At 44.0% G+C, this 12,492-nt stretch overlaps 1 protein-coding gene across 1 annotated transcript in view; it reads right to left on the bottom strand.

The window, feature by feature from the left end:
- Positions 1–4,590: 4,590 nt before the first annotated feature.
- Positions 4,591–12,492, bottom strand: part of SCGN (secretagogin, EF-hand calcium binding protein) — a 34,866-nt gene continuing 26,964 nt past the window's right edge. Inside the window, exons 9-11 of the mRNA XM_035030494.1 lie at positions 12,232–12,291; positions 10,659–10,727; positions 4,591–4,719 (exon numbers count right to left, since the gene is read on the bottom strand). Of these exons, the coding sequence (XP_034886385.1) occupies positions 4,591–4,719; positions 10,659–10,727; positions 12,232–12,291 (258 nt within the window). The remainder of the gene's footprint in view (positions 4,720–10,658; positions 10,728–12,231; positions 12,292–12,492) is intronic.

Below are 12,492 nucleotides of genomic sequence, written 5' to 3'. Positions count from 1 at the left end.
GCTTACTGATTTTTGCTTTTATTGCTTGGCTTTTGATGTCATAGCCAAAAAAAAAAAAAAAACCGGTTGCCAAGAGCAATGGCAAGGAGCTTTTTCCATCTCCCCCCGCCCCCAGCTTTGTGGTTTCAGGCTTACGTTTAAGTCTATAATTCATTTCAAATTAATTTTTGTGAGTTTGTAAGATAAGGATCCTATTTTGTTCTAGTGCATGTCACTATCCAGTTTCCCCAGCACCATTATTGAAGAGACTATCTTATCTTCATTGAGTATTTTTGGTTCCCTTGTCAACTATTAGTTGAATGTATATGTAAGGGTTCATTGCTGGGCTCTCTATTCTGTGCCACTGATCTTTGTGTCTGTTTTTGTGCCAGTACCCATACTGTTTTGATTACAGTAGCTTTGTAAGATAGCCTGAAATCAGAAAGTGTGATGCTCCCAGCTTTATTTTTTCTCAACTAATTGCTTTAGCTACTCAGGGTCTTTTGTGGTTCCATACGATTTTTAGTATTGTTTTTGCTATTTCTCTGAAAAATGCCATTGGAGTTTTGACAAGGACTGTAGTGGATCTATACATTACCTTGGTCGTACAGACAGTTTAACAATATTAATTCTTCCAATCCATGAACACTGGATGTTTTTCCATTTATTTGTGTCTTTTTCAATTTCTTTTACTAGTCTTATAGTTTTCAGTGTATAGATCTTTCACCTCTTGTAAAATTTATTCCTAAGTATTTAATGGTTTTTGATGCTATGGAAAATGAGATTGTTTTATTTATTTCTTTTTCAGATATTTCATTGTTAATGTATAAAAATGCAACTAACTTTTGTATATTGATTTTGTATCCTGCAACTTTACTGAATTTGTTTATTAGTTCTAACAGTTTTTTAGTGGGGTCTTTAGGATTTTCTATCTATAAGAGCATGTCATCTACAGAGACAATTTTACTTCTTCATTTTTGATTTGGAATGAATAAGCAAACATCTTTGGCAAGGAGACAACTTTCGGGGTGCCACCCCCATACTTTTCCCCCACCCATCAAATCTATACAACATGGGCTCTGATGAGAGACTTCTGCCCTTTGGCAGCCCCTTCTTCAGTATCCTGTTCCCCTTTGGTTTCACAACAGAGGCGTAAGGCCATTTATCTTTCTTGGCCATTGCTATAGACTGAATGTTTGTGTTCCTCCAAAATTCCTGTGTTGAAACTTAATCCCCAGTGTGTTGGTATTTGGAAGTAGGGCCTTTGGGAAAAGATAAACATAGGGTGGAGCCCTCATGAATGGGATTAGTGCCCTATGAAAGAGACCCCAGAGAACTCCTTCACCCTTTCCAGCATGTGAGGACACAGTGAAAAACAGCCATCTATGGACCAGGAAGTGGACCAGACACCAAATCTGGAGCCTGCTTCTCCCTCTGCCTGCCATTCTCCCTGCTTGTCCTCTCTCTCTCTGACAAATAAATAAATAAAATCTTAAAAAAAAAAAAAAAAGAGAGAGAGAGAATCTCAAGCAGACCCCTGGCTGAGTACAGAGCCGGATGTGGGGCTCAATCTCATGACTCATGAGATCATGGTCTGAGCCGAACAAAGAGTCAGATACTTAACTGAGTGAGCCACCCGGGTGCCCCAGCCTGGGAGATTCTGATAGAGTCTTAGCTATATCTTATAACTAAAAGCTTCCTGGTGTTCAGGGCAAGTAGCTGCCCTCAGTGGATCTGAAAACATTACTCTTAAAAGAATAAAACTTCTCTTCCCTACCCATCGCCACCTCAGTCATCTTCAGATAGACACCGAGGAGGATAAAGACCCTTGGCTAAGAATTTATATGGCTCTTGCTAGAGCAGTAAGCTCAAACTTTCTCTTCATGTAGCTAAAAGAGGATTCATGAATTAAGTGGATATAGGACAAGTTTGGATCTAGTTTCTACTTTGGTCAATTCTAGAAAGGGCTCTATTTAGAAGCAGAAGATTAAAATTGGAACCCTTATGTATGGCTGGTGGGAATGTAAAATGGCGCCGTCACGTGGAGGCTGGTTTGGCAGTTCCTCAAACAGATAAACATAGACTTACCATGAGACCCAGCAGTTCCAACCCTGGGTATAGACACAAAAGAATTGAAAACAGGGACTGAGATACTTGCGTGGCAGTGTTTACTGCACTATTATTCACAGTAAGCAAAAGGTGGAAACAAAGCAAGTATCCATCAACAGATGAGTGGATAAACTACATGTGGAATATCCATATGGAGGAATATTATTCATCCATAAGGAGAGAACAAGTCCTAATACCTGCTACGACACAGATGAATCTTGAAAACATGCTGGGTGAAATAAACCAGACACAGAGGGACAAACATTTTATGATTCAAGTTTTGTGAAATATCTAGAAGAGGCAAATTCATAGAGACAAAAAGTAGACGAAAGGTTACCAGAGGCTAGGGATAGAGGGGATGGAGAATTATGTTCTTAATGGGTTCAGAGGTTTTGTTTGCAGCAATGAGTAGGTTTTGTACATAGATAGTGTTGATAGTTGCATAAGATTGTGGATGTAATTAATACCATGGAATGACACACCTAAAATGGTTAAAATGGCAAATTTTATCTCATATATATATATAACCAAAATTTATATGTATATTTTATATCTACACATAACCAAAAAATATATATGTAAAAATTTTTTAAAGAGCTTTAAAAAAAATGGTAGCAGAACAGAATGCATTTTTGACCCTAAAAACTGGATGTCTCAAACCAAACAGAAGCTGCATTGCAATAAGTAAATGTAAAGTAGGTCCAACTGCATTAAAATAAAAGACTTCTGCTATGGTTTAAATTTAAAAACTCAGGGGATTCAGAGGAGGAGCCGAGATTCTGCAGAATAATGTGAAATTCTGGAGATACATATTCTTCCACCCTTCCTGTCGGTTTGGACTGTCTCAACTCTGAAAACCAAAGTTTGTTCTTTGAAGGGTGCACGTGTATGTGGCACCCTCAACATCTGCATGGTGAGAAGGGGTTCGCATGCTTGTCTGGCCCCATGCTGCCCCCTGGGCTCTCTTTGGGCTCCCATCAAGCGTTGCCCCAGACTGAGTGACCCAGACTTGGAGAAATGTCCTGCTGGGGATGGCGGTGGATCCCACAGTGAGACCCAACCTGTGGGAGGGGCCATGTTTTCCTGAAAGGTGCATGAAATGGGCCATAATGAAGTCCACGACTCCCCACTTCTGAGATGTCCAAGCCCATACAGCTTACCATCTGCCGCAGTGTCTTCATCTCTAAGATTGGTCATGAGAGTACCTACCACACGGGGTTTCAGTGAGGATTACATGGTTTGAAGTGTGGGAAGCACCTAGAAGTACCTAGCACATAGAAAGCACTTGATGGTAGTTATTGATATTAATTATTTGTATATTTGATGTAAGGGACACCTGAGGGGATAGGAACCCGGTTAGGGCCAGGGTCTGCCATTGAGGGGAACCCTGTGAACGATGGAATTTCTTGGGTTATGAATGGCTCTGAATATACCATTCTATACTACAATTTTTCTGAATTACCTAAAGCATCATATCAAACCTGAAATTCCTGCATTGTTGGGTGTAAGGTAGGGATGTTTTAAGAAACAAAGTGTCAGGATGGTAAGAGAGAGTGAGGCTTGCCCCAGGAGAAGCAGCACCCCCCCCCCCCCGACGTGGGGACTGTGTCAGAGCCCAGGAGTGAAGGAAGCAGGGGTCTGAGGGGGAGCCTGCAACCTGCAGAGGGGCCCAGACACTCGGGGGCATCCAGTGAGACTTGGATGTCAAAGATTTGCTAGAGGACACTGGTGGACAGGGAAGGAACAGAGTGGGGAACAGACACATGGATAACCTGGGAAGCATTTTCTCCGAATTTTCTCCTGTATTCCTACCTTCCTGACCATGTGAGATTACAGAGCACTTAAGAGCAAAACCCAGCCCATGTCGAGTGTTCTGGTCTCCGTGCAATGAATACAAAGGGATTATTGGCAAAGTCACCGACCAGGGCTTCTGCGAACTATGGAAGGAAGCAGCAGGTGTGAAATCCATTCGGATCTTGCCCGTCTCCGTCCTCCTCATCACACCCACCCCAAGTCAGAGAACCACCCTGCAGAACATTGCAAAGATCACAACACAAAAACAAGGACCAGCGTGTCTTTGTTTCCAGCTACAGGTTTATTTCCATGACAAAATCGATTTGTAGAGGTCACAGGATGCCAGACTCGCCCACAAGGGAGCACAGACAGATGGACTCCGCTCCCTGCCTCCCTGGTGACTGCGGGAGGGCAAGCAGAGCAGATCCAGCGGGCTCGCTGGTTCTGTGGGGGGGACGGGAAAGCCCAGGGTGGGGGGAGGATGGATAACACAAGTACTGCATGGGGGTGGGGGGATGCTTTCAGCGAGGCGGGAGAACACCATGCCCTTAGCAAGAAAGCCCTCGCCCCCCACCCCCGCCCCCAGCCCAAGGATACCGCCCGGGTGGTTAGGAAGTCTGCCCATGTGTCCCAACAGCAAAGCACAGGGAGCTTAAGCAGCTGGAGCACAGAAACATCCAAACAGCAAAAGGCAAAGCGTTCTGGGGATTAGGGATTGATTTTCAGCCCAAGACACAAAGCCAGCTCGGACTTCTGAATTTTTCCATCCTTGTTCACATCACAGTGGCGCAAAAGAATCTCCCGGAACTTATCAAGGTCCACTCCGCTGATGCTGGGCTGAGGACAGTGAAGATCACATGTCAGTGGGCCAGCCAGTGGCAGCCCCAGCCTTTCATGCCAGCCCCGCCCCGCCCCACGCTCACTACATGCAGGGACCCCCTGCCTGCTGAGGGGGGCTCCGTGGGGACAGGCCGTGCCCCGTGATTCCAGCTCCTCGTCGTGATAGAGATATTTGCCTCAGAGCAGGGGATTGTTGCTGCAGATCCTGCCTTGCCACACAGACCCACAGAGAACACCCATTTTACTCTCTCCTGGTGGGAGGTTTTTGTGCCTCTAATTTTATTTTATTTTATTTTATTTTATTTTATTTTATTATTTTATTATTTTAATATTTTATTAATTTATTTGAGAGAGAGGATGAGCAGAGGGAGAGGGAGAAGCAGACTCCCCACCAAGCAGGGAGCCCGATGCGGGGCTCGATTCCGGGACCCTGGGATCATGACCTGAGCCAAAGGTAGAAGCTTAACCTGAGCCACCCAGGCGCCCCATGTGCCTCTAATTTTAAAAAGGGTTATAATGAATGAAAATCAAACTAGAACAGTATGTCCCTGAGCTGCAGATGTTGGATTTATTCCAAGGGATATTTTAGGGGCTAAGAAGTAACTGTGATACGCACCAGTTGGGAAAAGAACATCAAACTCAAAAGGCCTGCAAAAGCGAGCAATTGTGTGAACTGAGTGATTCTCCACAGGCTATTTAATGCTCATGATAACCTTGGGTAACCCAGGCTCACAGATTAGGACACGGACGCTCAGAGCTGAACCATCCTACCAAGCTAGGGAACTGCAACAGCATTTCTGATCCTGAGTCTTCTGCCTCCAATGAAGTAAGTGCTCTCATCCCCCCAGTTCACACCACTGTGCTGGAGAGGCGGCGGTCTGACCGGCCGTGTGAAGGCTCGGGGTCTAGATGAAAAAGTCCAGGTCCACAGAGAAAGGAAACCCAGCTCATCAGATTCCAAACCCCTTGATTACTGAGCTAGTCTCACCCGCAAGCAGAGGAGGAGGCCATGTGCAGTGTTTGCTTTAGGAGCCGGGGAAGCTCTCCCCGTCGCCCAGCCCACGCCAGGGCTACCTTGCTGCCGAAGAAATCTCCAAAAACCTTGAGTAGGAAACAAAGCCTTTCATTCTTCAACTAGACAGCTGAATTAAGACGAGCTAACCTGCACTGTCCCACAGGATAGCTGAGTGACACCAAGTCTATCCGTTATCCCAGGTTTTCACGGAGGGAAGGTTGGAGGGCAGAGAGCAACAGGACCTGGGAGCTAGATAGCACAGCAACAGTAACCTCCAACGTGGGGCAAGACTGCAGGGGACATCAGGACATGAATCTGCGGCCAACGGCACTCTCTGATGGAGGGTCCGTCAGTGATTAGACTAAGAGGACACACTGTCAGTATGTCCTCCTTGTCGGGGCTTACCCAGGATACTTCCTTGGGTGTCAGACAGGCAGGTATAGGTGTGGTCCAGGAAATGGCTTAGAAGTCCTGAGAACAGCAAGCTACACTCCATGGCTCCATATCGGGAGTCCATTTCTTGTACAGTTGCAAAGTGGGGACCTTTGGTTACCAGCATCCTCAACACTCCTGCCGCATCCTTTGTCCAGTTAGCAGCATTCTGCCCCAGGATCCTCTTAGCAAATTCCCATGCTTAGAAAAGACTCAGGTGGTAGTCATTTACACATTAGCATGAATTAATTTGCCAGTGAATTTACCTCATTTAAGCTATTCTAAGCTTTTTTTTTTTTTAATTTGTTTCCTGCAAAAGGAATTATTTCCTTATTTTGTGAGTGTGTGAGTGTGTATTGGGAGGAGGGTATGAATGTGAGTGTATGTAAGGGAAGTTTCTTTGGACTTTCAGAGTTATGCTTTTAATGTTCGACAACTCACTGGGAGTCAGGAGACCTAAATGCCACTGTTCAGTAATATTTGGATCATGGAAGACAAATCACCTGAGATCACTGGGGGCCTCAGTTTTAATAACAAGTCACCATTATAAGTGCACATAGGTCCCAGATCTAAGGGTTTTACACAGATTAATTCTAATCTTCAGAACAACCTGATGAGGTTGTATCTACTATCAACTTTTAATTGACAGATGAGAAAACTAAAGCACAGAGAGGTTAATTAACCTTCCCACTGTCGCACAGCTGGTACGCGTCAGAACCAGATACAAACTCGGGCAGGCAGGCCCCAAAGCACATCTCTTTAACAGTACACTGTATCATAGCCGCCCATGCAAAAATGCATTTTGTATTTCTTATCCATCTCATAGGAAAGTGTGAGAGTGGATCTGGGGTAGCTGGCTGAAAAATGCTTATCAGCCCCCACTTGAATCCTGGAACTAGGGGAACCTTTGGGGCTGGATATATCTCCTTGTGCTTGCCCATGCTAAGTGCTCAATTACATCCATGGAATTAGTGAATGTCTCCAAATGCAGTGTTCATGTTTTCGTCATGTGCCCTCCCTTTTCTGTACGTTCCATCTCCCCTAAAACAGCGAAAGCGAATATCCAAAGCTTCTCCCCAGATAAGTCATTACCAGCATTCCCCAGATCTCCATGCTAGAGTCGGCAACAAGACCCCAAGGCCCTGCCTTTACTTGGAGTCACAAAACTAGCAAAAGAGGAGCCCCACGTTGGGTGTAGAGATTATTTAAAAAATAAATAAATAAATAAAATCTTAAAAAAAAAATAAATTACTAGCAAAAGAGGAATGCGTAGGTAAGGGATATCTAACCACAGGTAAAATCTTATACAGACACTAACACAATGACTGGGACTGGGAAATGCTTATCAGTGGAGGTCACCGATGCAGAATCTACCCAGAAACAAAGTCTGCTAATAGAAGGTCTACTCGAGGTTAGAGATGACTCTTCTGTCTCTTCTTTCCTTTACTCTCAAATTTCTCTATGATGTATGTATCATTTTTATGATTTAAAAAATGAAAAGAAACAGTAACATGCATGCTAAGGGCTAGCAGCTCCTTGGAGGATCACATATTAGATTCAATCCTTTAGGTTAAGTATTGTCCCCTCTTGCTAATTATCTCCTTGTCAACAACAGAGAAAAGCAGAAGCGGTGTCTAGCAGGAAAAATAATGAATTCTGGGGAGACTGGGAGCAGGAACTCTCTTCGCTTCCAGGCAGACATCCTGGGCATCTCTGGTATCCCATCTGTTTGGCTTCCCACATTACCATCCACAATCCACAGTTCTACTCCTTGGTGTGGGGTGCTGGGCATCTTAAATGTTTTGCCTTACTACTTTCTACTTTAAGCTGTGGATTCTCGTGTTGATTTTCGTGCTGTGCCAAGGGGCCTACGGACTCTTTATAAAAATTGTGCAGAAATTATTTTGTCTGATCTCAACATACTGACAGAGGACAGCCTTGGGCGCCATTTTCCAGAGATCAGGGAAAGGGATGTTCTGGTAACCAAATAATCTGTTAATACAGATTCAACGTATGTATCATCCATAGTTGTACAGGAATAAAAGGCTATAAAGTAAGTTTATTTCAGGGTCATTATTGCAAACGTCAGGAATCCTGACCAGGACTCTCCACTGAGAAACTGAGCCAGCTCCCAGCTGACCTCATGACATGCTCTGATAATTGCTTTTAAAATAAATTCCAGGGGCGCCTGGGTGGCTCAGTCGGTTAAGGATCTGCCTTTGCCTCGGGTCATGATCTCAGGGTCCTGGGACCAAGCCCCACATCGGGCTCCCTGCTCAGCAGGGAGTCTGCTTCTCCCTCTGCCTGCCACTCCCTCTGCTTGTGCTTTCTCCCTCTCTCTCAAGTAAGTAAATAAAATCTTTAAAAAAAATCCAGATATTGGTTTGTTGACTTGTCCCATCGTCCTTTCTAATAAAATGAAAATTTAAAAATTGCAAGAGAGGACTGTAGTTTATGAACCTGAGAAATATCAGAATTTACTCAAAGATTTTCCCTTGACAACATCCTTCAAATTATATGGTGAATAGTTTTTTTAAGCAACCCCGAAGACTGGGAAAGATCCAATACAGGTTTGCACCTCAATGATCTGGCTTCAGAGGAGAACATTAATAATTAACTACTTTTTAAGTACTTTTTAGCTCAATAAACCAGCCCTGGTCAACTGCTTTTCTACTACTGAGCCCGGCCTCACTCAGTCCTTGGAAACCGGCTCTCTTCACTTGGCTCGTACTTATATTGAGAGGTACCTTTTTGTTGAGCCAGAAGCCCCACTGAAGTAGACGGGCAAGGACAAGAGTGATGGGGGCTCCTCCGGTTTCCCATGGAGGTGATACAAATCTATCAAAGAGTGAGGCAAACGCATGTTTTTGGATGGCCTAGAATTTCCCCCTTCTCTTTAATTTCCTCTGGGAAAATGTTTTCTCTACTCTGTGGCTGGTTTAGGTTTTCCTTCCCTATCTCCCAGTAACTTGTGGAAGCCGTTGCCAAGCTCAATGACACCTGAAAGGGTCTGGAGGTATGTGCAGCACCCTGGGCTGTGGACTTGGGCAGTCGGCAGCCCGAGCTCCGTGGCTCAGAGGAGGCCACACACTGCTCTGAGAAGCAGCGCCCCCCATCCCATGCTTTCTATCAAAGGCAAATTAAAACTGCGGTTTGGCCAAGCCTACCAACATGCGATTTTAATGTCCTCTAGATAACTGCTCAGTTTCTATTACGGAAATCATTCTGGCATGAAATAGTAAATACAGTGGGACTTTCCTTTAGCAATCAGTGTGGAAGGCACCACCACACCTGGACCCATCCGCTGCACAGATGCTGGTGGAGTCTCCAACAGGGGCACCCGTGAAGGAACCAAAGAAGAGGCAGGGGACCAGCTGGGATGGGAACAACGCAAGTGAGGAGGCAAAGAACACACCAAAGTCATCCTGACCAGCGTCCATGCCCGCTCAGTCACAGAATGTGAACTTCCTGGAGATTTGTGCAAAAGTTGGTAAATTGGGGGAAGTTTTCTGCTGCAAAACTCCATAGTTTTGTTGTTGTTGTTGTTGTTAGAGAAAGAGAGAGAGAGAGAGAGAGAGCGCTCGAGCAGGGACGGGGAGAAGGGGCAGAGGCAGAGGGAGAGAGAGAATCACAAGCAGGCTCCATGCTCAGTGCAGAGCCCAACACAGGGCTCGCTCTCATGACCCCAAGATCATGACCTGAGTCGAAATCAGGAGTTGACGCTTAACCCCCCGTGTGCCCCCCAAACTCCATAGTTTTAATCAGGTTTTCAAGCAGGTCTGGGATTCTAAAACCAGTTAACAATTGCTACTCTAATTTGTTGCCATTTGGGCCTATCAGGACAGATTCATCATGCCCTGTATAAACCTCAAAAAATCTCTAAGGATATGAATGTGCTAAATTCAGCGGCTAGACAGTCCCAGAGAAAAGGAAGAGTTGCCACGCGTCTGCTTAACCAGATCAGGCAGCCAGTTACTACAGTGCACCAGGATCTCAAAGGAGATCGCTTGTGATGTAGATTATAATTGAAATCCTAGCACTTCGAATCGCAGCAATGTCTTGATAGATAAGTAACCAGGATTTTAGGTCAGGTGTTAAAGCAGCCCCTCAAGGGGGGAAAAAAATCTCAAATATGGGATTTATTTCATGAAATTAAATTAAAAGTTTTAGGTATTCTAATAACCAAGTCCAGGTGTAGAAAGGCCTTTCTGTAACCAAAAAATGAGCAGAACTGTGCTCTTCTGGTAAAAGAGAGGGTTTTATAGGATGGAAACAAGAAGCTGCTATGGGGTCAAATGATCTTAAGAGAGAAAGGGAGACATGTCAGTTCTCACAGAGGCTCAGTAGTTGTTAAATCGACTGTGTCCCTAGATTTAGTCTCTGGCATTAATCGTCAGCCCCACGGATTCTCAGAAGTAAACAGTGGAATCAGTCACAATGGCATCCCTGACCCACGAGGAGCGAAATCTCTACGGCCCCGTGACATCACCTGGACAAGCTCCATCATGTCCTTGACAAACCCGTCCACTTCCGGGCCTTCCAGAGCTCCTGTTCTACTCTGAAATAGACAAGAAAGAGCCTGTCAGTCAAACATCATTTTCTTAAGCCAGAAAGCTAAAGAATAAATTAGGTGAATTGTGCAAATCAGTATTCTTCTGTGGTTGCAAAGATGTTCGGAAACGGCACGTTGCGGTGACGTCCTCTGTGCAAAAAGTGCACGTTCCACAGACATGACAATAATTAATTGTACGTAACGACCCCCACGTAAACAAATGGGAGTTCCTTGGCTCTTGCAAATCTCATTAACATGATATATACCGACCTCATTTGCTTCCCAAATACCTGGCTTCTGTTCAGATAAGTGTTATTTGCACAGCATATTGGTCCTTGGAAGAATATAGGCTGACATTGTTTTTTATTGTGCTTTATGATTTAGCGAGGACTTGATGATTATTAAAGTTTTAAATCAGGAGTGACTAGATGGAGTGAGTATATTAGAATTATTATTTGGTCTGCACACAAACCCTTATTTTTTCCCTACTCATTCTATAAGAATGTCTATAAAATGCGATACGTATTAAAATATTTCAGTTTCTTCTCTAAAGTCCCAGTCATGACAACTCATCCATCCATCTTTTCAAGTTTTCTTCACCCTGAAGCTTTAACGTATCATTTTTTAAAAATCCATTTTTTAAAAAAAAATTAGTGTATTTACTGAACACTACCTGCCAGGCACCCTTCTAAGAGCTTTACACACATGAAATCACTGAATTCTCACACCAATTCCATGGGGTAGTTATTATTATTATTATCCTCGTCACCCTAACTTTACAGGTAAGGGAAACGAGGCACAGGGAGGTTAAGGAACCTGCCCAAGGTCACGTGGCTAACGAAGCATGATTCAAACACAGGCGACCGGTCACACAGCAACACTTTGCTGAGCTGCCTCTCCCAGGTGATGCTCCTTTCTGCTCAGAATGTGACACACTCAGATGTCCAGTCTGGTGAGTTTCAGGACGGCATCTCTTTTGACTTTTCCTAACTTTCTCATTTTTCTTCCTTCTTGCATTACCCTACCTTGTCTTCAAGAAATGCAATTTCCTTGCCATACTTTGTGCTTTAGAATTATTATTTTCTCCTCTCTGAAGCAGGACCACATAATCAATCAATCCTACAAGAAAAGTAGTTTTTATGTCAACCAGGGCTCGCTTTGCCTCTATTTCTTTGGGTTGGATGTGGTTTTTAACTTGATTGTTTGCTTTTGTTTTCAAGCATACTTTTCTAGACGGAGATCAAGAAGGAGAAACTTTCTCCCAGTTTAGAGCCAGAAGGAAAAGAAACATGATTTTATTCTCTTCTCAACCATAAATTCTCCTTTGTCCATTTTAACGTAGTTTTCAGAAGTTCACCTGGAGAAGCTGAGGGTATGACCTACCAGCATACATGTGGGACTGCTATTCATCATTATCAGTTTAGGGTCTGTGGGTAGGATGACCCCACATAGGGGCTAAACAAGCTTGCTCCCTAAAAGTAGCCAGCACAATCCAAAGAGACACACTTACAACATCATAGTGGGCAAAGATTTTCTCAAAGTCCCTCTTTCTTTCTTCAGTGGAACAAGCCTGTGTGTGGAGAAAACAGTATGTCAGTCCAGCATTGGGATGCTTCTGATGTACAATTCTTCCAGGGTTATAGACAACTTTTATAAACTTTTATGGTTTTGTTTTTTTTTTAAGTCAATGACCCTAATCCCTTGATTCCAACAGTGAGCCTTGCCGGTCTCTAGATAAATTACAGTGAGACAAACAGATGCCTTCCTTTCT

This window comes from Mirounga leonina, unplaced genomic scaffold (assembly GCF_011800145.1).
Source record: "Mirounga leonina isolate KUSES-001 unplaced genomic scaffold, KU_Mleo_1.0 Mir_366, whole genome shotgun sequence".
NCBI lineage: Eukaryota > Metazoa > Chordata > Mammalia > Carnivora > Phocidae > Mirounga > Mirounga leonina.
The sequence above is the reverse complement of the archived record's forward strand: the minus strand, read 5'-3'. Positions and strand labels throughout refer to the sequence as shown.